Source organism: Suillus clintonianus (assembly GCF_016758775.1).
Source record: "Suillus clintonianus strain FC179 chromosome Unknown DEU56scaffold_189, whole genome shotgun sequence".
Lineage (NCBI taxonomy): Eukaryota > Fungi > Basidiomycota > Agaricomycetes > Boletales > Suillaceae > Suillus > Suillus clintonianus.
This window is the reverse complement of record NW_024539413.1, coordinates 25,927-49,460: the sequence shown is the minus strand read 5'-3', so window position 1 is coordinate 49,460 and position 23,534 is coordinate 25,927. Positions and strand designations below refer to the sequence as shown.

At 48.7% G+C, this 23,534-nt stretch overlaps 7 protein-coding genes across 7 annotated transcripts; 3 read left to right on the top strand and 4 right to left on the bottom strand.

The window, feature by feature from the left end:
• Positions 1-1,394: 1,394 nt before the first annotated feature.
• Positions 1,395-2,522, top strand: DEU56DRAFT_843234 (uncharacterized protein). The gene is made up of 3 exons (XM_041355070.1): positions 1,395-1,567; positions 1,736-2,016; positions 2,075-2,522. The coding sequence occupies exons 2-3, from the start codon at positions 1,790-1,792 to the stop codon at positions 2,124-2,126; spliced, it is 279 nt and encodes a 92-aa protein (XP_041201085.1). The 5' UTR covers positions 1,395-1,567; positions 1,736-1,789; the 3' UTR covers positions 2,127-2,522.
• Positions 2,523-2,838: 316 nt separating this feature from the next.
• Positions 2,839-4,733, bottom strand: DEU56DRAFT_896527 (uncharacterized protein). The gene is made up of 3 exons (XM_041356424.1): positions 3,963-4,733; positions 3,501-3,900; positions 2,839-3,448 (listed from the first exon to the last, which is right to left on the bottom strand). Exons 1-3 carry the CDS (start codon positions 4,435-4,437, stop codon positions 2,932-2,934), a joined length of 1,392 nt encoding a protein of 463 aa, XP_041201084.1. The 5' UTR covers positions 4,438-4,733; the 3' UTR covers positions 2,839-2,931.
• Positions 4,734-4,845: 112 nt separating this feature from the next.
• On the top strand, positions 4,846-5,979 carry DEU56DRAFT_985298 (AAA domain-containing protein; the record flags this gene model as incomplete). The annotated part of the gene is made up of 3 exons (XM_041360054.1): positions 4,846-5,581; positions 5,639-5,750; positions 5,806-5,979. The coding sequence occupies exons 1-3, from the start codon at positions 5,292-5,294 to the stop codon at positions 5,977-5,979; spliced, it is 576 nt and encodes a 191-aa protein (XP_041201083.1). The 5' UTR covers positions 4,846-5,291.
• A 3,275-nt stretch (positions 5,980-9,254) lies between these two features.
• Positions 9,255-10,952, bottom strand: DEU56DRAFT_935330 (uncharacterized protein; the record flags this gene model as incomplete). Its single annotated transcript, XM_041358791.1, has 3 exons — positions 9,255-9,965; positions 10,016-10,415; positions 10,628-10,952. 3 exons carry the CDS (start codon positions 10,950-10,952, stop codon positions 9,461-9,463), a joined length of 1,230 nt encoding a protein of 409 aa, XP_041201082.1. The 3' UTR covers positions 9,255-9,460.
• A 4,284-nt stretch (positions 10,953-15,236) lies between these two features.
• DEU56DRAFT_749497 (S-adenosyl-L-methionine-dependent methyltransferase) lies at positions 15,237-18,690 on the top strand (the record flags this gene model as incomplete). Its single annotated transcript, XM_041349444.1, has 12 exons — positions 15,237-15,473; positions 15,549-15,667; positions 16,189-16,342; positions 16,394-16,440; positions 16,496-16,547; positions 17,178-17,269; positions 17,423-17,517; positions 17,585-17,703; positions 17,971-18,076; positions 18,173-18,324; positions 18,382-18,498; positions 18,556-18,690. Coding segments are annotated over 12 exons (1,425 nt in total), but the record flags the coding sequence as incomplete, so codon positions are not given.
• A 1,536-nt stretch (positions 18,691-20,226) lies between these two features.
• On the bottom strand, positions 20,227-21,424 carry DEU56DRAFT_896517 (uncharacterized protein). Its single transcript, XM_041356423.1, has 2 exons — positions 21,075-21,424; positions 20,227-21,022 (listed from the first exon to the last, which is right to left on the bottom strand). The coding sequence occupies exons 1-2, from the start codon at positions 21,119-21,121 to the stop codon at positions 20,476-20,478; spliced, it is 594 nt and encodes a 197-aa protein (XP_041201080.1). The 5' UTR covers positions 21,122-21,424; the 3' UTR covers positions 20,227-20,475.
• A 794-nt stretch (positions 21,425-22,218) lies between these two features.
• DEU56DRAFT_762114 (uncharacterized protein) lies at positions 22,219-23,327 on the bottom strand (the record flags this gene model as incomplete). Its single annotated transcript, XM_041350638.1, has 7 exons — positions 22,219-22,379; positions 22,414-22,502; positions 22,685-22,686; positions 22,724-22,763; positions 22,863-23,004; positions 23,052-23,134; positions 23,245-23,327. The coding sequence occupies 7 exons, from the start codon at positions 23,325-23,327 to the stop codon at positions 22,219-22,221; spliced, it is 600 nt and encodes a 199-aa protein (XP_041201079.1).
• Between the last annotated feature and the right edge of the window lie 207 nt (positions 23,328-23,534).

Genomic DNA, 23,534 nt, shown 5'->3' with positions numbered 1-23,534 from the left:
TGCAATCCGCGCGAAACGGCTTTAAACCTCCTCGCATTAATGCGCTTCGCGAGCCTGTTCGACGGCGGGAACTTCGAACATGACGGATCTCTCTCCAAAGTACATTGTCGCTCGCTTCTGCTTCAAACATACATCTGCCAATAGTCTGGAGAAAACCATTAAAGAGACCTTGGACATCGCCGCTTTGTCGAATCATGGTGCGTTTTTGTCCATTTCTGGGTGTATGGATCTAAAGTGAAGGTTCCCAGCACCGATGGGCTATGCAAATTAGCTGCGTACATCGCGGAAGTTTGCACAATTGTCATTCAGCTGGGCCGGCAGCACCTGCAGTTCGAACAGCACAGCTCCTACGCTATGGTCGTTTCAAGGCTTGCAATGAGCCATCTTAGCTGTGAATTTACACTGAGCGGGCGGTCAAAATCAAAAAGACGTCACCACCATTATGTAAGTTTAAGTATTCTACCTCAGTTGTTGTGTCTACGGGGATGACTCCCAGCGTATCTATCGAAATTACTAGCATGAAGGCTGTCGCCGCTTTGAAGAGGACCGTCAAGAAGCAGAAGACCCCGATATCGCCTCCGCCTCTCTCGACCTATGAACGGTGAGTGATCCACCAAGATCTGGCACGTTGATGGTTGGTGCTGATATGGTATATCCTGAAAGGTCAGTATCGAAGCGGAGAAGCTGATGATTCATATCCCAGGTCTTGTCGAGCTCCCACTCGACGGTTAAACGAGACTGACATAGAAACAGTATGAACGAATGCATGCCTTGTATATTGAACGTGAAAAAGCTGATTCGATCCAACCGAATGTCTTTTAGCTGACACGCATTCGACTTATGGCCGACCCACGGGGCACTGTTTACATCAAGACCAAAAAGTACGCAAACACTTCATTCACTTGACATATCTACCTCAACCCGATATTGTCTCTACCCATGTTGCAATCAGCAGCATCCTACGCAGTATTCAATCAATAACAGCACCAATGGGAAAGCGGAAACATGACTCACCAATACGAGTCAAAACTTGCTGGAGAAATGTATCGTCTCTAGGAGCAGACCTTATTACCCTTCGCCTGATATTACAAGGCGCAAAAGGTGAGTCATCAGGTGGAAACTGGATGTGAGGCTAACCACTCCTACTCACAAGTGTTTGGCAGCTCAAGCCTTTACAGCAGTCGCTTGTTACCTTGCAACTCTGGAGCGTTCCCTGACATGCACTGACAGACATGGATGCTGCCAACGCAACACTAACGGCGAGGAAAGAGAAACGCATTGTTTGTGCAAGGTGGTATGATTTGCTGAGGTGTTTGAATAAGCTGTTGAGATGGGGCAGACGGTAGGAAGATGACTTGCTTTTATACTCGCGAAATTTAACGTCAGTATTGTAGACAGGATTCTATTTCGCAGAACCGTCACGCATTGTGCATGATACTACACGACGAGGGTTTAGGCAGAACATATCCCCTCCGGTCATTTCATAATAAGCTGAGTTTGTGACTCCTTACGAATATAAACTGAATGGCGGGAAGTGCTTGGACGGTTTTGGTTTGAACTCGTTGACGTGAGTGTCCGCTCTTTTGAACCCACTTACGGGCTCATTTCGGTTGTTGAGCATTGCCTGTTCAATGATGCATGAGCATCCACGTATTCTTTTATGTCAATTCAATTGTCTGCCATTCCTTGGTCATATTCAGATAAATGAATTACATTAACTGATGGGTATATACAGTGATTTCAACGGCGAAGCAAGCCACTTCAAGTTGGTTGTATTGAGCACGAAGTTATGGATCTCATCTTCCACGTCCTTCTGGTCATTAGGGATAGTTGTGCCCGTACTTGTGCTGATACACCAAAAATACTGGTCACTCTACTACTATGGTGGGTCAAATTAACCTTTGTAATATCATGCTTGCTAACTGTGACGCGCTCGCGAGGGTTAATACACATGGCATCTCCCATTCAAAGGTTTAGCCAACGGCGCTGTAGGCACAAACTAAGGGTTCATCGTAGGTAACTTACGCAATGGTAAGATCAAGTGACAAGTCATTGAATTGAGCATCCCCGTTAGAATTCAGATATCTACAGGCATTGCAGAACGGTTCTTCCTACTATCGCCATAAAGAACAGTATTCAGCACATAAAACGAAGGTGTCTTCAAGTTCATACTGCATGTAACGAATCTAACGATCCCAGATCACATCCCCACAAACGTTGATGTGTTTCTCCCTTGTCCTGTGTTCCTGGATGATACTCGAGTTTGGACTCCTTCATAGGGCAGTCTGAAGGAACCACCGTCTGACTAATCTGACAAGAAAAGGATGGAGGTTCCCCGCGCTTTGTATGGGTACGTCGGGCATATTCACATTAACACCAGTGTTAAATTCGCATTCCACCCAACTTCTGACAAGTAACCACTGCTGCTTTCGTGCTGGATCAACGCATCAGCAAACGAGCATGACAAAGTGTCATTCAATTTGTGTAAAATTTCATTGTATCGATATCATTAATGACCGACTTGCAAGCGCATTCGTCCTTGGTGAAGAAAATGAATATGTGTTCTTGACATCTTCTCTGCACGCGAGCTTCCGGTTCTGGTTTGCCGGCCGCTGTGCTGACGGACGTTGCCACATATGTAAGTACATTGATATAGTCCTCGTATGTTTCATACACGATACTGCTCCTGTTTCATAGTATAATTGCTGGATCGCATGCACGTCCATAGCATATCTACGTAGTGACCTAGCGTTCGTTCTCAACTGATATATATTCATATCACCTTTTCGTCAATTCATCAAATGCCGCCAATGTGGTATGCAAGTAGAACGGTGGCCTGCTATGTTGAACTTATCCGTATTCGCACCCGGGCCTCCAATTCTGACAGTGATCCCAGAAAAAACAGTACTCTGATACAACGATGTAATGAAACTACATATTGAAATGTGGAATAAACGTGGTCCAAGCTACCGTGTCATATACGCCAAGAGGCAGCGATCGTAAGCTCAGCATCATGAGTACAATTAGTGTAATGCGTGCAACAATATATATGAAGGGGCTGATCAACAGAACGAGTATCTCGCTCGCCATGCCAAAATCCCCCATATTGCCCATCCACATAGCATACCGAATAGCAAGAAAGAGAGGTACCGGTGCACATACTATCCCAAGGGAAGCCGTACGCCATAATATGTGTTCTGCGTGTCTCTGGAACAAGTAATTCCAGCCCAGACAATGTATCCCTCCAAACACCATACCACTGAAACATCCAATGAGAAGTACGATCATATCATGATACTTACCATAGCCACCTAGAGATACAACCTGATGAGAACGGGGAGCGGGGTCGAACATGGAAACATTAACGCCTATAAGACTGCCAAAGGGATACACGATATATATCGAAGAGCGTGCCCAGCCTGCTTGGAAGAAACCCACATCTGCCTCGCTAGAATGCAGGTGAATCAGAGCCATCTCCGGCAATCGCAATGATGACGTACTCGTAGGTTAAGTCGCTCGGTGATATTCTTGCCTTCCAATGAATGATGTAAGGGCATCCCACATCCTTGGGCTTCTTCCACCACAAGCCATATGCAACGCAGGTCAAAGCTGCTACAGCCAGAGTGTCGATTTCAAGCAGGGTGATTGGAAGGTTCTGACCGTAGCGAGCGACGAGCTGGACGACAAACCACGCCAGCTGAAGAAGGGCGATTGCTTTTGATAATCCATCACCCTTACTTCGATCGTTTATCTCTGCCTCCGAGATAAGAGGCATGTCCACGTATCCGTCACCAACAAACTCCAGGAGTTCATGGGGAGTAAGAGTGACTCGCGGCTTGCCATCAACGTAGAGCATAAATCCACCCATCCATGCGAAGAACCCATGGGTCATTGTCCATTCTATGAAGGCATTGGATGCATGTTAGTCCTGCATGACCGAAGAGTCCGAGCACGTAACTGACCTTTAAACTCTTCTGCAGGTCTGGGAGTGCTTGAACTTTCACGAATGTCACTGAACAATGTAGCTGTGCCCTCTGATATATCTCGATCGCCGCTATGGGTCTGGGCACGTTGTGCACCAAATTCATTATTAAATTTCTTTGCGGTAGCACGAGCGCTGAAAAACTGCCGCGTGGCCCAGGTGATCATGAGTTCTGGGGCGATCAACGCCGCGACCATGAGGAACACACGACGAGAGGTAATGGCGACTCTGCTCTCCTCCATGCCCGGAATGTTTGTATGGATCGCAGTCCATGTGCATGCAAAAAGGGTCAAGCCACAGCTCAACAGAATGTTCCACAAGGTTCTGGTGCTATTGCTGCATGGGGAGTCGCTGGTATCGAGTGTATGGATGATACTGGTATCGTTGAGACTCGGGAGTGAGGCGCAAACAAGCTGAATGTATACAAGGACAGCGTAGGCCTGCAGGAGAGTCATTGCGATTGTAGAATTGAGGGCATGCTGATGCTACTCTGTTATCTCCCTCGTTAAGGGCAGGGCAAGGATTAAGCGCTAGCCACAGCCTCACGGGCGCCTTTGAAAAAGATGGACCACGTAGTACGAACAGTGAGTGATCGACCAAGTCCTGTACATTGGTTGGTGGCTGGTGTTGATATGATTTGATATCCAGTACTTGGAAGGTCTGTATCGAAGCGATATGCCAGGTCTTGTCGATCTCCGACTTGACGGTTAAGCAAGACTGACACGCCAAACGACATGAACGGCTGCATGCATATATGCGTTGTGAAGTGAGCGAGTGATAGGCGGTCAAAAAGGGAATGTTCCGATTACAACGGCATTTACATATTTGATGGCCGATCAATATCGATCAATGGTTTGGATCGAGTCTCTTCGATGTCTTCAACTCACGTCTCACTATTCCTAACTGTCGCCACCGATTTTTTCACCGCAACGTCTCTCTAGTTGACTAGATAAAAATATTCCTTCGCCGTTCTCGACACCCTAGGCTTGGCCAACCTCTGGCAACGACAACTTTTGTCCTCGTAACAATTGGGCTCGGGCAGTTCTGCCTACCTCCAACCTTCCCGGTGCCCTTCCTTCACTCCTGTTGACTCTCCTTTGACTGTTTTTGACCCCAATAGTTACCTTGGAGGTGGCTAGATCGAAGACCCGCAGTAGTCAAAAGCCCATTAGTTTAATCCATGGTCCTCCTGGTACAAGAAAGACCGTGACTTCTGCTTTGAACATCTATCATCTCGCCAATCCCTCTAGTGCTTAACTATAAGCAGGTTGTCCTCGTCGGCGATAACCAGCAGCTTTTTCCGGTTATTATGAACAAGAAAGCGGCGGGCGCTGGTTTGACACAATGGCTCTTCGAACGTCTGGTCGTACTTGGCAACAGACCCATTCGTCTGCAAGTCCAATATCGTATGCACCCTTCCCTTTTTGAATTTCCCTCGAATATGTTCTATGAGGGCCGGCTGCAGAACAGCGTCACTGCTCCCGAGCGTCTTCGCAAGAATATCGATTTCCCATGGCACGCCCCGGACACCCCGATGTTCTTCTACCAAAAACTTGGTCAGGAGGGGATATCATCCAGTGGAACTTCGTTCCTTAACAGGTACTTTCCATGACTCCACCTCTCATTTACACCTGCTTATTGATACACTGTTTCCAGGACGGAAGCATCTAACGTCGAGAAAATTGTGGCAAAGTTCTTGAAGGCGGGTGTAATGTCTAGCCAAACTGGTATTGTCACACCCTACAAGGGCCAATATTCAGTTCAAGAGGTCTCTCAAGGACTTGTTTTAAGATATTGAAGTGGCTAGTGTTGACACCTTCCAGGGACGAGAGAAGGACTACGTCATTCCGAGCCGCGCCAGAAGTAACGAACACCAGGGCATCGGTTTTTTGAATGACCCTCGTCGTCTGAATGTGGCTCTGACTCGTGCAAAGTATGGAGTCGTCATCCTTGGAAATCCAAAGGTTCTCAGCAAGCCAAGTTGTTTTGGTGGATGATCTTGCAGTTTGCTGACCGATTGTCTGTCTGCATAGTGGTCTGCGTGCTGTTCTCCGCGTACGCGGTGTTCGACTTTAAGTACTTATGTAATGCTTATGCCGGGGATGTGAAATCAGGATATGCAATGCGCCAGTCTATAGATGGCTTGCTAATACACTAGGTTGACCGTCTGAGCGACGTGATACCCCGGGAACAAGTAAGGTATAGGCTGATCATTTTAACAAGGCCGTTAAGAAAGTCATAACTGGTATCTGAATTTCAATGAATGCTACGTATGATGGCAAGCGTTTATCGGGAGCAACACAAGTATCTTCAAATACATCCAGTAGTAATCTCTATTCGAACGGAAAGGTTCTGAAGGGAGTGGCCGCTTAGCGGGTGCGGGAAGCAGCAGTCCTTGCCTGTTGAGTGCGTGAAAGACACGGGAAGCACCTTTCTATAGAAGCGCAAAGCAGCTGATGTCTGGAACGTACTCAACGTCCAGCGGGGAACGGGGTGGGTTCGTTGCAGCAGAAGCACTGGCACTTCCAGTCTGCAAGGTTGCCGGGGTAGTTCCATAGGTCACATTGGAAGTGTCCACTGGGGATGCGCTGCTGCTTGAAGCACCAGCGTTCGCTACACTAGTGTTGGAAGCGTGGGCTTGCTGGGGAAGAGGACGTAGTCGCTGCACCACATGCCTTTTCCCGCTGGTGGTATTAGTGGTGCGCTGCAAGGATGTCATCAAAATAGGATCATAGATTGCCACAGCTCGGGAAAATTACGTATTTACCTGGAGCTGCGAATACATCCACGATCCTGCTAGGAAGGGGAGTATCACTCTGAAGAGTGGAGGAGCGAGAAAAGAGACAGTTCATCATGATTCGTGAGTCTTCGGCATGGTGCGTGGTTGCAGTTGCGTCCAGATGAGGAACGTGTATACTGCAGACGGATGGTGAGTGGTGCATTCACAATTTGAGACTACCGTACCATATGGACTGACATCATCGAAGAACCCAGGAGGGATCCCAGCGCGTTGTGGGCGAGGATTCGGGCCTGGATGGTCTTCTGCAGATACTGAGGTTAGGGATAGTACAAAACGACAAGTATGAACGAGTACTTTAAGAAATTTCTGTGCGGATTTATATGATATATCAGCATGAAGCGTAACATGAGGAGATAACTCTGAGGAACTGTCCATGTGCGAACGAGATGTCTCGATGATCATATGAGCTGGCTGTCCTCGGAAAAGGTCACACAACGGGCGACTCGAGGGTGCTCGAGTGGCTCGCTAAAGGGTTCGAATGCGGTCAAGTCAAAGAACCGCGTCGTTTAGTCGTGAAAAGTGGTGCCGACTTTGGTCCCAATGCCCAGTGAGAGAAAGTGTTCGATGTGCACGTCAAACTGCAGTTGTTTGATGATGTTTCCAGTGGCAGCGACTGAGATTCGGAATTTCGGATGTCGTTGTAATTTCCACTGAGGAGACGACCGGAGACCGTCATCTGGAGTGAATGCGACTTTGAATGTCCGCTGTTCTATTTTTAGTAGTTCTTCTCCACTTGCTGAATTCCAGACGAGGATGTATTTGTCCGTGCCTACTGCTATTGGCCCGAGCACTATTTTGCCCGTCTTCCTGTGCCACACGCATACTGTTTCATCTGATGATGCACTTGCAAATGTCGAGCTGGTGTCCGGTGCAAATACAATGCTCCAAAGGTAAGCTTTATGGCCCTTGAACGAGACGGGCACTCTCTTGTGTGTCTCGACCTCCCAGATCAGGATGCTTCGGTTCCGCGCTCTACTTACAATCTAACACCTATCAAAAGATGCTGTAACTGTCTCGACTTGATGATCGTGACCCAATAAGGGCTCCCCCACTTGTTTCTCCGTGTCCAAAACCCACACCCGAACACTTTTGTCGTCAGAGCAAGTGACAATGAGACGTGTACCAGGGATGAAAGCTACGCCGTTCACCCAGTCTTCATGACCCTTGAGCGTCATTTCGACCTGAGGTGGTTCCTTTCCAGTTGACGATGTAGCCGCCATTGAATCTTATTCAGCGATTCGGTCAGCAAGAACATTGAAGAGGTGGCAGTCACTTATATGCGCTATGGTGATTGGTTCCTAAGTTGCATCTTCTACAGGATACTTACTATCGCTGAATCCAGCTGTCGGCGTTGCTTCAGACACGTGGTGTCTCGCATACAGGTTGCACGTTCAGCGCTTCTTTCAGTAGCTTTCAGTAATAGGCGCCGTAGGCCGTGCCACGCCGCTTGCTGTGGCTGAGACAATCTCTCTGTCATATCAGTCGACCAGAGATATCTTATCGCATTGATCTTGTACTTGACCAAGCGAATAAATGGTTTCATTTCGGTTGTCTGCGGTACTATCATCGCCTCAGGCAGAACCAGCGTTTTGTTCCTGCAGGCTTTATTTGGTCTTTGAGAGGCTGGAAACCACCTTTTCAGTATGCTCCGTTATATCGCTTCTCTTTTACTACTACAAACTGATTCTGCCTACAGATTTTCACGTACAAGTTCGACCGCCATGCGGACCCGCAGCTCTACACGTTGGCTGGCCCATATACACGCGAGATTCTGCACATACTTAATCGATGTCCAGGTACAGCATATCTGAAGATATGGCCGCAAATATTGTGTCTTTTCTCCAAGGACCCCGAATTTTTGTCGAACAGTTCTCATAGATGCTCCGGAGACACAATGGCAGGGTAGAATGATTGTTTTAAGAGGGGAAAATGAGAGTCTTTGGCTGCAGACGTGTCCATGGAAATTTTTGTTAACTCCAGGAGTTCCCTCGTTTTCTATTCCAAAAGCAAAGCTTCCGAAGCAATGGTCTCTAAGCGGAACACTCTGTTTCAAGCCTCAAGATACTGACTGCAAGACAAGAATGGAACGAGAACTAATCGAAGTGTGGATGATCGTCGAAGAGGAGGATTTGCGCTATGCTGAGTCGTCAGTTTCCATTGTTGATTGCACTTTCGTTTCTGACCCTTTTGTTCACAGGTTGTTCAACAGCGTTAAAATATTATGGAATTACCAACGCAGAGTTGGAGTCTCTTCTTCATGTGGCCTACGTTTCATCACAGAAAGTACAACAAGCAAATTCGGAAAACGAAGAAGACAATCTGATGTATGCGGAGCGAACATATGGTATGTTCGCACTGCAGGTTGGCGACTCACGTGCAACTTGCAACTCCCCAGGTAGATTCCCCCTTGCAAAACGCAAAGGAACTTGTCGGCCCTACAGCATATAGATAGGCATGTTACACTACCATCCCGGTTGTTGAGGCATAAGGCCAGCAAGAGAAAGCACGCGTCATGCGACTTTGTCGAGAAGGTCGATTTCAACCTTACTGATAAATTGTGAGCGTTCTCCATAGTCTAGAATGGCGACCTGCTATGTTCGAACTTATCCGTACCCGCACCTCTGATTCTGACGGTGATCCCGGAAGAACCAGTACTCTGATACAACGATGTAATGAAACTACATATTGAAATGTGGAATAAACGTAGTCCAAGCTACTGTGTCGTATACGCCAAGAGGCAGCGATCGTAAGCTCATTATCATGAGTACAATTAGCATAATGCGTGCAACAATATATATCAAAGTGCTGATGAACATAAGGAGTACCGCGATCACCCCGCCCAAATACGCAAAACTGAATGTCCACATCAAATACACACAATGAAGCAAAATAAGTACCGGCGCACATGCTATGCTAATGGAAGCCGCACGCCATAACATGTGTTCTGCATGTCTATGAAATAAGTAATTCCAGCCCAGACAATGTATCCCTCCAAACACCATCCCACTGAAACATCCAATGACAAGTACTATCTTAGCATTATACTCACCGTAGCCACCTAGAGATGGGACACGGTGATAACGGGCAGCACTGGGGGAAATATCGGCCCCAAAGCCCATAAGACTGGTAAAGGGATATGTGATATAATTGAGAGGGGAAGCATCAAAGGAAGTTACATCTGATCTAAAAAGCAGGTGAGTCAGCCATCTCAGGCAATAGCAATGGTGACATACTCGTAGGTGAAGCCGATCGGTGATGCTCTTCCCTTCCAATGAACAACGTAAGGGCATCCCACATCCTTGGGCTTCTTCCACCACAAGCCATATAAAACGCAGGTCAGAGCAGCTGCAGCCAAGGTGTTGATTTCAAGCAGGGTGGTCGAAAGGTTCTGATCGTAACGGGCGACGAGCTGAATGACAAACCACAACAACTGAAGAAGGGCGATACCTTTCGATAGTGCATCACCCTTACTTCGATCTTCTATCTCGGCCTCCGAGATAAGAGGAATATCGACGGATCCGTCACGAACAAACCGCAGGAGTTCATCAGGAGCAAGAGTAGCTCGCGGCTTGCCATCAACATAGAGCATAAATCCACCCATCCATGCGAAGAACCCATGGGTCATTGTCCATTCTATGAAGGTATTGGTTGCATATTAGTCCTGCATGATCGAAGAGTCCAAGCATGTAAATGACCTTTAAACTCTGCCGCAGGTCTGGGAGGGCTTGAACTTCCACGAATGTCACTTAGTAATGTGGGCTTGCTCTCTGAAGTATCTGGATCACCGCTGTGGGTCTGGGCACGTTGTGCACGAAATTCATTATTGAAGTCGTGTGCGGCTCGACGGGCGCTGAAAAACTGCCGTGTGGCCCAGGTGGTGATGAGTTCTGGGGCGATCAACGCCATGACCATGATGAACACACGACGAGAGGTAATGGCAAATTTTGCCTCGTCCATACCCGGAATGTTGGTATGAATTGCAGTCCATGTACATGCAAATAGAGTTAAGCCACAGCTCAAGAGAATGTTCCACAAGGTTCTGGTGTTATTGCTGCATGGAGAGTCGCTGGTATCGAGTGTATGGATGATACTGGTATTGTTGAGACTCGGGAGTGAGGCGCAAACAAGCGGAATGCATACGAGGACAGCGCAAGCCTGTGGGAGAGACATTGCAATTGCGGAATTGAGGGCATACTAGTCTGTTTATCTCTTCTCTCGTTAAGGGCAGGCCAGGGTTTAAGCGCTAGCCGCAGCCTCACAGGTGCCTTTGAACCAGTTGGACTACGAATAGTGAGTGATCAATCAAGTCTGGTACGCTGGTGGTTGGTGTTGATATGACTTCATATCTTGGGAGGTCTGTATCGAAGCGGACAAACTGATGATTCATATCTCAGGTCTTGTCGAGCTCCAAGTAGACAGTCAATCAAGACTGACACGCAACACGGCATGAATGGCTGCATGCATATGCCTTGTCAAGTGAAGCGAATGACGGCTAATGACGGATGGTCCAGTGAAGAGTTGATTGATTCGCTTGAAATTTTAGCCGACACACAATTTCCGACCCACATATGGGGCACTAAATTTACACCGAGACCAACAAGTACGCACGCTTCAAAATTCACTTAAGCTTGACATATCTACTTCAACTCCATATTACCTCTACCCATTTCTCAATAAGCGGCGTCATACGTAGTGTTGATCAACAACAGAACCAATGCCAAAGCGGAAACACGACTTGGAGTTAACACTTTCTAAAGAAACTCAGTGTCTCTAGGCGCAGATTTTATCAACCTTCTCCAGGTTTCCCTGATATTCCAAGGCGCAAATGGTGAGTCATGAAACGGCAGCTGGATACGGGGCAAACTACTCCTACTCACACCGAATGAGGCGCAGGTCAAGCCTTTACAACAATCACTTGTTGTTGTGCAACTCTGAAGCGCTCCCTGACATGCACTGACAGACATGGACGCTGTCAACGCAACAATAACAGCGAGGAAGGAGAAACGCATTTTTTCGTGCGAGGTGGTATGATCTGCTGAGATTCTCGAATGATCTGTTTAGATGGGATGCGCGGTAGGAAGCTTGCTTGCTTTTATACTCTGGCGACAGTTAACGTCAGTGTTGCAGACAGATTTAGTTTCGGCCACAGAACGGTCATACCTTCCGTGGAGTGCTGCACGACGAGGGTTTAGGCAGAACATATCCCCTCCAATGACAGTGTGACACCTCAACGGGGTCCGGTGCTACGCACGCAACAACGTACACGTAAACAGCACATGAGCATGAATTATGGAGACAGAACAAAGCCTGTACGATACGCTCATTTTGGTTGTTGAGTATTTCCTGCTCCATGATGCACGGCCCTTCTCTCCGACGTGCTCGCGAGATACACAGGACGTCCCTCATGCAAAGGTCTAGCCCACAGCGCTGCGGACACAAATTTGGCAAAGGGTTCATCGGAGGTAACTTACGCAAGGGTAAGGTCAAGTGGCAAGCAATTGAATTGAACATTCCATTTAGAATTCAAATATCTACGGGCATTGTAGAATGGTTCCTCCTATTGTCGCCATGAAATGCAGTACTGGGCACATAAAAGCAGGCTGTCTTCAAGTTCCTACTACATATCAATCCCAGATCACATCCTCACAAACAATGCGTTTCTTTCCTATCCTCGCTGTCGTTGCTGCTTTGACAGCATTTGCATACGCCAGTGACGTTGAACCTGAGAGCTGTCCTTTCGCGTGCAAGCACAATAGTGACTGCCGCAACTGCAAAACGCCAAAATGCGTGAGTACTTATGAGTAGTTTGCATCCTGGATTAACTACATAACTTACTGGCGTGGTATTAGAACCTCTTTGTATGCGTCAGGAGTTGATCACTGTGTTTGCTTCTAAGCGGATTTTACTGCCGCTCGAAACATGGAGATCTTGGAAGAGAGGAAATATGTGGCATCTGCCATTGCCAGCAAGCAATACCTTCCTAGTATTCACATGTTCTTTCCCCGCCTTTGAATTCTCCCCTTCTCAATTATTGGTACCCTGTTGGTTTCCGTATGTTGCTGAGCCTGCTTTATTTATTTCACGTGTCGTACTTGCAGAAACCTAACAAGAGCCCCCAGTACTATAGTCTTGTAGACCCGCGGCATTCTTGTGTCTATGTCACTCGGCGGTTACTTGCGTGGAACGACTCTTCGACTTATCTATTGCGTCTTCACCTCAAGTCTGACTATTCTGAGCTGTCGCCACAGATTTTTTTAAGCACATTCTACATGTCACAGCCAAGATGAGTGATAATTTGAACTATGAGGGTGGCTGACAATCGCAGCCAAATTCAAACGAGTCAACATCAATATATGAGTTGTTCGATACTTGTGGAACGCGCTGCAGTTTAATTATTTGGTCTCTGGGATGATCGTCAGCGTGTCTTTCACAAGAAATTTGACAACACGGAGAATGTCGCTGCTTTGAAGAGGTCTTTGAGGAGCAGAAGACCCTCGGTTTTGATGATGTGGACCCTGGCTCTCTCGACCCATGGATGGTGAGTGATTGACTAAGATCTGGAACACTGAATTTAGCCGATGATTAAGTCTTGTCGAGATCCCACTCGACATTTAAACGAGACTGACACAAAAAACGGCATGGACAACTGCATGCCTTGTCAAGTGAGCGATAAATAGACAGTGAGAGGATAGACACTTTATTTGACTGAACTGCACGTCTTTTAGCTTTCACGCATTGATTTATGACCGACACATGGGGCTCTATTGACACCGAGACCAACAGGTATGCAATAGTACGCGAACTCAATATTGGCTCTGTCTATTTTTTAAACAGCAGCGTGTCAATGCGACAATAACGGCGAGGAAGGAGAAACGCATTGCTTGTATGGTCTGCTGAGGTGCTCGAGTAATCTGTTTGAAATGGGGTGGACGGTAGGAAGATGTCTTGTTTTTATACTGTCGCAAATGTTGACACTCAGCGTTGCAGACAGTGGCAGAATGAATATGCCTGGCGGAGGATACTGCACGACGAGAGTTTAGGCAGAACATATCCTCTCCGGTCATTTGTGAAAAAGAAACAGAAGCACGTACCTAGGCCTGCTTCGCCCATTCACCTGTGGAGCAGGAAAAACAGACATGCACACCTGCTGCCGAGGTGATATCTTGTTTGATGCTGCCTCGAAGACCACTTCCTCTTCTATTCAGCACTTCGAGCTTAAGTGTTTACCTTCTGTTCCCTTAGCCATGGGAACGGTTTGAGGGATGTTGGTAACTTGGTAAGTTGCGACTGCTGGAGCGCGGACGATCTGGAGTGGTATGAAACGCCGCGCTTCTCTTTTAAACCATCGCCACGGCTCCAAGGGCAAACACATGCGCTGAGTGAAAGAGAATAACCATAGATACGGAAGTAGTCGTTAAGTGGCGGGACCTTCGACACGACGGCGAGCTTGTTCCTTCGCGTTTGATCTATTGTTTGTAATTTTAGCGCACACCCCAGTCTCCAGTGGTCATACCCGTAGGATAAGCTGGCAGATGGAGATGTAGTTGCTTGCTAACGAACAACAAGGGACATCCTACGTTTCTTCCAGCACAAGCCATAAGTGCTTGATTGCATGAGATCGGACTTATGATCCATGAAAATGAGAACTTCCTCGTGTTCTTGAAACAACATAGCATTATGTAGTATCACGAACACAAGGAGCTCAGCAGTGAAAAGAGTAGTCGTTGAGGAAGTGGGTGAAACCGTGGACGTGAAAGAAAACGGTACGCCACCGGCAATTCCCGATTTTCTTTTGGTTCTCTTCTCCCGTCGCTGGTTCCATGCTGTCGACGCCCTGGATTGACTTCCAACCTGCTTTTGCCCATGTTCATTCTGGATCGACGCGTCTCTGAATGACCTTATAGGGTTCATGCTGCATACGGTTCACCATATCGATATCTACCTGATTTACACCTGGAATTTCTATTTGGCTTGTTTGTGCTTCTGGTCACTGGTGCTTCTCTGATTGTCGAATAGAACGCATGCTGTGGGGTTCGTTCTCTAGTCTGTCCTGAATATTTAATATGTCCTCGCACGAATTCGAATACGTCGGACAGGGCGTATGTATCGATTTTAGTTATTCAGACAACGTGAGCTCGGGTCCTGTTTGACGTGCGGCGAAGTATCGCGTGCATGTATTTTCCTTTCGCTTCGTTGCGCTCTCTGCTTTGCACTCTCTAAGAGAACTAGTTCTCCTTGTGTCTGTGCTACTTGCACCATCGCCGACCCTGGCTTGATCCGCCGATGACACCAAACCCAACATTCGCAACCCTCCGGGCGCTGCATGCCATCATGGGCGACGCTCTCGACGATATACATCGCATTTTTTCAAATTCTTTCACTCCCCATTCCTCCCAATGTTCATCACCCGCCTTTCCAGATTCTCCAGAGCCGGTGTCGGTGCCCGCTACGCCCATGTCTTCTACCTTTAGCACCCATACGTCCTCCTATGGGACACCACTCTCACCGGTATCTAACCTTCAGCACGACTACCCTTCACCATCTCTTCCATATGTTGCGTCATCACAAGCCGAGCAACTCGCTGCTTGCCCAGCGGCAACCGCTGCAGCCACACGAATCATAGCTGCTGCTGGCCAGATTGCCAGCATAGTACAGAAACCATTTCTGTTCATGTCCGACGCGAGCATGGTGGTGAGTTTTGCGCTCATTTCAATTTATTTCTTGCGTCGTGTACCACCTAGATTCTGATATTTTTTTCACCTTCAGTACACCCTTCCAGCATGCTTGCGTCTCATTGAACATCTACACATCGTCGAAATTCTGCGAGATGCAGAGGACGACCGCCAACGGCTTCTTTCCGAACTCCGTATTATCGCGGAGCTACAGTCCCAGAGCGAGCCCGTTATTGGCGACCAAAGTGCTTTGGGTAACGGATCAAAGGACTCCGTCAAGGGCCTTGCGTCACACCCAAGTTTCACTCGGGGTGCGTACCTCATTTTCCTCCCTTGATCGCGGGGTGTACTGATCGCCGTCTGTCATTCAATTTCAATTTCTTTCCTTCCCGCTTCCTGCTATCTCCATTTATGCGTCCTCGTCTCATCTTCCCCGGTGTTTTCACATCTCCCTTCCATTCCTGCTCCTGCCATGCCTGTCATTCTACAAAATTGACCAGATGCTCCGACGAAGGCGGAGGAAAAGGCACTCCAACTAGAGGGCGTGCATGTCAAGGACATCTCACGCATCATCACAGAACGCACCGGCGGCATTCGCTGCGTAGATTCTGTGCGCTTAGGTGGGTCTCTTCTCCGTTCTATCTATCTTTAGTTACATCTCGTTATTCGTTCTGAGCTTGTTCCTGGTCGTCACTTGTAAATTCACGCCGTTCTCTTATTTTCTTCCCGGTGAGGGGATCGGCTAACTCCTCGCCCTTAGCCCACCCCCTACGCCTGCTTTCGACTCATCACATTCTGCGTGAAACAGCTCCAGACACCTTCGCATTAACGCGCGTTGCGAGCCTGCTTGACAGCGGCAAGAGCGTGGCAGATGTCTTTGCACAGTACGTCGTCGCCTTCTCTTCTCCTCCCTCACTTACATCCGTTGATAGTCCCGAGAAAAAATATGAAGACACGTCTGGCATCGCCGCTTTCGTCGGAATGTGGTGCGTTTTCATTTGCGTTTCTGGACGTGTTGATTTCTAAAGTAAAGATGCCCAGTACTGATGAACTGTTCAAGTCAGCTGCGTACCTTACGGAGGCGTTTACAGGTGTTCAACTTCCTTCAGCTCCTCCTGGGAGCGCTCCTTCAATGCCCATAGATGGCAATGACGCGCATATATCCGCTCTCAGAACACAACATACAGGAGATGATGCGCATATATCCGGCTTTCCGGCTAGTAGGGCGCATATATCCAGCCCTTTAGCGCAACTTCATCATACACGCTCCCAATCGTTCACCAGTCTTCATTCGGACCATCCATCCAATACTACTTCGTCTACGCAGACGCATCCCTATCTCCCCGAACACGCGACGGTCCCGCATGCGCTCAGTCCAGTGGCAGAACAAAGCACGTCCCATTGTCTATGGGATGCCACCATGCCTGCACCTATCCCTGGACCACCTTTGAACCTCGGCTCTGGTTTACTCTCTCCTAAACGCGGCACAACGCCCCATACAGAAACCTCGTCTATAATCGCATCACTTACACTCCCCCCGCCGGTCCCGCATCCTTCACCGCTGCACAACGCCACAAATAGCAAAAGCGACGTTCCAAACACACCCTCTGCGCTTCTCAGCAAATGTGCGTCGCTTGTGTCGACGCTTACGCTTGCGTCTACAAATTCGGGTGTTGTATCCCAGGGGAGGCCGCCTAGTAGTGACGTAGGCTTGAGTAGCGAGACGGATAGAAGGAGCGCCGGGTCGGGACCTGATCCTGAACCCCTTCCAGCATTCAACCTCGCGTTCAACACGCCTGTGCCTTTCTTCGAATGGTTAGAGGACGGGGGATTGGATGCACTTGGTGGGAACGGCGTTGTGGCAAGCTGTGTCCCGGCAGGAACAGTTAGGAATCATGTGCCAGCTGAGGATGAGGGTGCACATAATCGAGTCGGACATGTGAGGAATATCAGCACCTCTGCACAGAGCGGCCGTGAGTTGCACAAGTCTTTCCGCCTTGAGCGGTTCTCGCAGGCGATGATTGGGACGAGTGGGTGGGAGGCGTCCGGAGCTATTCTGACTGGTACGACACTATTCCTGCTGTCTATGCGTCTGTGTAGTTGCGTCTTTTCTGACACTTTTGACTACAGGCTTCGACTGGCTTTCCCTCCCACGAGGCTCGACGATAGTAGACGTTGGAGGAGGCATTGGGAGCACGACGATGATCCTTGCACGGGCGTTTGGAGGCAGCTCTGGACGTCGGGGGAGCGTGAGCAGCGACGAAGCTGAAGATACCATAGAAAACAACAGCTTCACACCACAGCGGTCTTCCAACGATTTGGTCCCGCGTAAATCTCGGAGCGACCTCAAGTCCTTTGCCTCACGAGGGGATCTCAAATCACATACCTCCCGCGCCGATCTCAAGCCCGCCAATCTCAAACCTGCACGTTCTCATGCCGATTTGAAGCCGCAGTCCTCTCAAGGCGAGCTCGATGCGCGACAGTCGCTTGTCGCTTGTGAGGACCAGGACATGCAGTTCCGCTTCATTATCCAGGACCGTCCAGTGGTCGTTGGACTCGGACTTGACGCATGGCGTGCGCAGTGCCCAGAGATGCTGGAGAGCGGACAGGTCGTATTTTATGGTAAGCATTCCACCCAGTTACTTTAGCGTGTTTTGCTCACGATGCATCCGACAGACCACGATTTTTTCCTCCCGCAACCTCCGCTTTCCTCATCAGACCTCAATCGGCATCCCGCGGTCTACCTACTCCGCGTTGTCCTGCATGACTGGCCTGACGCTCGTGCACGTCACGTGCTGCTCAACTTACGGCTTGGGAGCAGTCCAGAGACGAGGCTTATTATCGCGGATCACGTCCTCCCGTTAGCATGCGTTGATGAGGGTGTCCGTAGCGCAAAGCACGAACATCAGAAATCCGAAGGAGAAAAGTGGACGCTCGACTCTGTTCTAGCGCACCTCGAGGGTGCACATGGCACTCTGGCACCTGTACCCCTGCTTCCGAACTTGGGCAAAGCAAGTGCAACGCCTTTTTCTATGGACATTGTGGTACGCGCAATATTTTATTGTTGTTCGCGTAAGGGAAATACTGACTGGGCGGCGTAGATGCACATTATTTTCAATGGCAAGGAACGCACGCTCCGCGAGTTTTGCGCGCTGACTCTGTCCTCTGGCTGGCGCGTAGCACGCGTGACATACTCAAAAGGCTCTCATTTCGGGCATCTCGTCTGTGAACCTGTAGACATACCTGAAGATGCGTTCGCCATCCTCCCTGGACGGCCAATTTCGGATCCTGCGATAGATTTGTCGTTTGAATGTGCTGAGCCCTCGGAGGACGACGAACATGAGGGACCGCAGACTGCCCAGGAGATGTATGCAAACAAGTTGCCGTCGTCGTTGGGTTCGAGGCCTATCTCGACGGTCTTACCACTTTTGCCTTCCCCTATCCTTGAGCGCTCGTCATCACGTTGCGGAACGCCAACGTTTGGATCTCGTGTGTTCCTTCCACGTCCAGACGAGATACCGTCTGGCAAGTCCAAGTCTTACAGCCTTGGTAGACGATGGCTCAAGGCGAGAGGCCTTGGAGTGCGTAGCGTTGTCGAGAAGCAAAAGCGCCGTGAAGAAGGCGCTCGAAAAGCCGACGAACACGATGACCAAAGTGGTCAATGTGTATCCCCACAGCATTCGCGCGTCTGGTGGAAACGAGCTCCACCCGCTTCCCCTGTAGCAGAAGAGGGATCTAGTGATAGTTCGATTCCTCGCAGCCCACTTCGTCTTCGCAGGGGTACGATAACAACTCCGGAATTTTCACCACCGCTGCCGTTGCAGAGCCCTCGTATTCCGACACAGCATAGCTTCCCAGCGCATCGTACGACGCCTAGCGTGCAGTCCAACTTCCAAAGTGATGGAAGTTCGAGTGCCCCGCGATCAAGGAGGCCGAGTGTAGCGAGTCTCACTCGCAAACTCAACTTCTCCCCTTTTGCGCGGAGACCGAGCCTGGTGGACGGTGCAACACAGAGGGGTAGTGACGCGAGCGCGAGCCCGCTGTCAGCGTCGTTCGATCCCGCATATGTCCAGCCTACAGACCAGGAGAAGAAGCTGAGGCATCAGCCAAGTTCACCGATGATGCAGAAATATCATCCTGACGGCGATCGCGAACACAGCGTCAGACACCATCCTAGTGCACCTCACTTGAAGGGCCGGTCTACCCGCGCTGAAGAGCCTCCGCCCTTGCCTACGACACCAAAAGTTGTACGGGACGATGGATCCTCTAGCGCTCCTCGCAAGTCAGGTCTCCTGAGCTCCCCGATGTTTAGTGCGAGCAGGTCTAGTCTATCCACGACGAACTCGCGTCAACCTAGCCATTCGATTTTATCAGGTGCTCCTGCTTTGATACGCGCACCCAGCACACCTGCAGAGCCCACGAGCCCAAAACCAAAACGTCAGCCAAGTACACCGAAACTTCCTCGGAGAATCAGTATACCTATACTCCGCCGCAAGCGCGGTCAAAGTTTGAGTGCTGAGAGGGATACTTAGGCTGGTAGAGGAGGAGTGCTGAAGAGATGGACGCTTGATACTTACTGGACTCTCGTTCATAGTTTTTTTTCTTGTTATCATCGTCGAATGCTGTGCGTCTACCGCTCTTTTCATGCATTTATGTAGACGCGTCCGTCCTCGTGGCGTCGCAAGACTTGATGATTTTCATGTCGTGCTTGTGCTGTTTTATACTTCCCGTGGACTAAATCATTATAATGACGATCCTAGCACGCGCTGTGGCACCCACGATCGAGGTAGATCGTGCCAAACGGCTCCGTCCTCCATTACGATAAGCAAGGTAATAAGCGTAGAAATTGCATAATGAAATGTGGTAATGGAAAACATATGCTTGCTTGAGAAAAAGGCAAAAACTCTATCATAGAGGCTACTCTACATATTGAAAGTTCCTCGTCTTTTGAGCCTTGTAAAGTTGATGGAAAGTGCATAGACGTGTAAATGCAAGTGAAAAAGTGAATTCTGTCAGTACTATTACTTGCAGGCGTAATCGAACGTTGTTCCACAACGACAAACCATATGATTACAGCCAGCGACCTTCTCTATCAAATGGGCGCATCCTGGGCATCTTGCCCAACCTGATGCTTGAGCAATATCAAGAACTTGTTGGGTTGCTGCGTCAATGACGCAGTTGTGATTCCCAACCCCCTCGTACTTGGTACGGCATTTTCCACACGTACGGGTGGAACAACTTGGGGCTGGGCAATCGTACACTTTTCGTGACGACTTTTGGTGAAGTGCACCAAGAAAGCGATTGCAGGATGGCGACGAGCAATATACCCGGTGCATCGTTTTCTTTTCTCGGCCCTTGAGCCTGAAGTCTGCAATCAATGCTTGACTGACGTAGCGTCGGACTTTTGTGAAGGGAATGTTTCTGTGACAGCATCGGGGTGGATACAGGGAGTCGTCGCGGACCGAGGACTGGAAGAGGTGGGTGATGCAAGCAAGGTCGAAGACGTGCCCGCACGGGACTGGAATTGCAGCTCCATCTATGGGATCTCTGCATATGATACAAATTGGTCTAATAACTGTCAGTTATATAGTCTATCCTCGTTCGTCTCAGGTTGACTCACGGTTCCTTCGAGGCAGCATCGACCTTCTTGATCGACTGTCGTGGCATGTTATTTCAAGCACTAGAAGCAACTTGATGAGTTCCCAAAGAATGTTTAGTAGCCAGAGGAGACTCTGTCCCCCCTTTGAATATGCAGCTGAAATGGATCGACAAAGCTGTAGGAGAAAGAGAAACCAGAAGGTATGCTCAGCATTTATGCCTCGTTGCCTCCGCATGCACTCGATCACCCCTAAATGATCGCGAATAACGAAACAAAGATAAGGATCAGGATCTAAAGCGCTCGATATCAGGAGTGCGAAAACACGTTCTGAAGCATTGTCGAAAACAGGAGTACAAGTGGCTGTGCTGGGGATGCTGTGCATAATAGGCAACTCTAGAGTTATGTAAGCACGGGTCTTGTGGTTTGGCCACGACCTCCATCCACCTTCTTGATCGAGCGTTGGCCCTCGGAACACATAGCACGGCAATCACTCCCGTCACACGCATCATGAGGATGAGGAAAATAATGCCAAAGGGATAATAAATCTCACCGTTCACCCTACCAGCCCAATCTTATCCCCATGAACATAGCCCTCCTCCAGTGGCTAACGGTCGAAGACAGACATCTTGCTGAATGGTAGATACAAGCCGGTTCATTGCACGAAGGGTTCATCCTCGATATTAATGCCAAGGGCTTCCGTAACTACCATGTTCCAGCCGCCGGGTAAATATTTGCATGCCATATCTTCGAGTGCGTCTCCCTTACGGGCGCAGAAGCTGCCATGCCTCGGGCGAGTACCACAGTCCAATTAAAGAACTTGATGATACTTTTCTTTTCCTTTGAGTCGCGCCGTTAACGAATTTCCCGTAGAACATCAGGACATGCCCAAGGCGCTGAAGTCTTATTATAACTTCTGAGCGCCTGTCGAAATGGTATACTCCCGTGGTTACGATCATTTTGGAGTGGAATTGGGGTAGAGTACGTATCTTTGAGCCTTTCAGTGGCAATTTGGGAGCTCCGAAAGGACGAGCTGTCGCTTACATAGAGAGGTCTCAAACAGCACAATTTAGGTCAGGACATGGGACTGGACCTTGCCAATGAAAACGGAGTTACCGATGATTACGATATGGAGTTTCAGGGAACGACGGATCGAAGCTGCGTAATCTCATTGTCGACGATCTTGCGGTAATGGCCCATTGTCTAGGAACGGATCAGCACCGCAGTCTCCAATCTCAGGAGTCCCTCCCCTACTGCTATTACCGACACGATCTTTCCGATCATCGTATAATCGGGATGCCCTAAGTATACCACGGAAGTCGAGTTCATCTCTGAATAGATGCATCCAGTCACATTCACGCACTACGGGATTTGACCCTTACAGTCAGGCACTTCGGGACCGGAATTCGGAAGGCCTTCGCGTTTACCCCAACTGGCTTATTCCTCGATGCCCTATTAGCTCATCATAACCGTTAGACATTACCTCTCTCTGAGCCACTCATTGTAAATAGTATGAATACCGGTATGCTGGTACTTTGTCATACATATCTAGGTTTCTAAAGTGAATCTCGAAGACTTCTTTCAAGGTTTGGCTACTACTACTAGAGACTACTTGAGATCGGGTGTGCACGTACCGCTAAAAATGAGACCAGGTTTGATTTTGTTCCACTCACTGTAAAGATGCCTCCCAGAAACCCAACAGTGGTCGAACAACTTACATAAAGATGTTGATGTGCGTTTAATTTGGCTGCGATTGTCAGTTACCATTCACAATTCAAATTATCACTTATCTGACCTGTAGTATGTACGAACCGCCATTGTAGGAGCCCGCCGGCCCAACCAAATGAAGGTGCCATATGTTTAAAGCATGGCATGAGCGACTCAATAGTGGGCACTCCTTCGAACGAGGCCGCGGCGCTTCTTGACGAATGATTTGTCATGGTTGTCCTCGAATCTAAAAATCAGGTAGCAAAAGGAGGCGATCCAGAGGAGAGTAAATACCATCTAGGGCCGACCGCAGTATTTCAATTTGTGTCGCAAACACCCCCGAACTTGGGTGGAGAGGTAAACGTGGCAACGTCGCCCTAGAGTCATGGACGCATTAACATTGCCCAGAACCATTTGTTGGCCCAGATTCGCCGATGCAGTTTCTGGACAGTCGAAAGTAAATAAGTTGAGACATGTCAGAACATACCACTCTGAAAATCCATCCGAATAGACACTACCACTTCCAAGAGCTGCACGCCATTTCTCAAACTCCAATTCTTGCTCCATCATGATCTCTTGCTAAGCTCGAAAGGCCTGCTAATTTGAGACAAAGAAGGTGAGATGGTTATGCGTTTAAGGTGCGATCCCTAGAAGATGATTGCATAGATAATCTCACACACGTATTCATCTCGTCGGGATCGCACCTTGATCATGAGCTACCTTGAGTGAGGCTACCTCGGAGAGAAGATTGTATGAGCGATTATATAAGAAGAAGAA

Bases quoted from the DNA above. Each gene is read 5' to 3' on its own strand.
- DEU56DRAFT_843234 (XM_041355070.1), top strand. From the start codon at position 1,790: ATGGATCTCATCTTCCACGTCCTTCTGGTCATTAGGGATAGTTGTGCC. The intron at 2,017-2,074 runs GTAACTTACGCA...CATCCCCGTTAG, and splicing joins AAACTAAGGGTTCATCGTAG to AATTCAGATATCTACAGGCA.
- DEU56DRAFT_896527 (XM_041356424.1), bottom strand. From the start codon at position 4,437: ATGACTCTCCTGCAGGCCTACGCTGTCCTTGTATACATTCAGCTTGTT. The intron at 3,901-3,962 runs GTCAGTTACGTG...ATGCCTTCATAG, and splicing joins ACCTGCAGAAGAGTTTAAAG to AATGGACAATGACCCATGGG. The intron at 3,449-3,500 runs GTACGTCATCAT...CCTGCATTCTAG, and splicing joins CCGAGCGACTTAACCTACGA to CGAGGCAGATGTGGGTTTCT.
- DEU56DRAFT_896517 (XM_041356423.1), bottom strand. From the start codon at position 21,121: ATGCCACGACAGTCGATCAAGAAGGTCGATGCTGCCTCGAAGGAACC. The intron at 21,023-21,074 runs GTGAGTCAACCT...GACAGTTATTAG, and splicing joins GATGCTGCCTCGAAGGAACC to ACCAATTTGTATCATATGCA.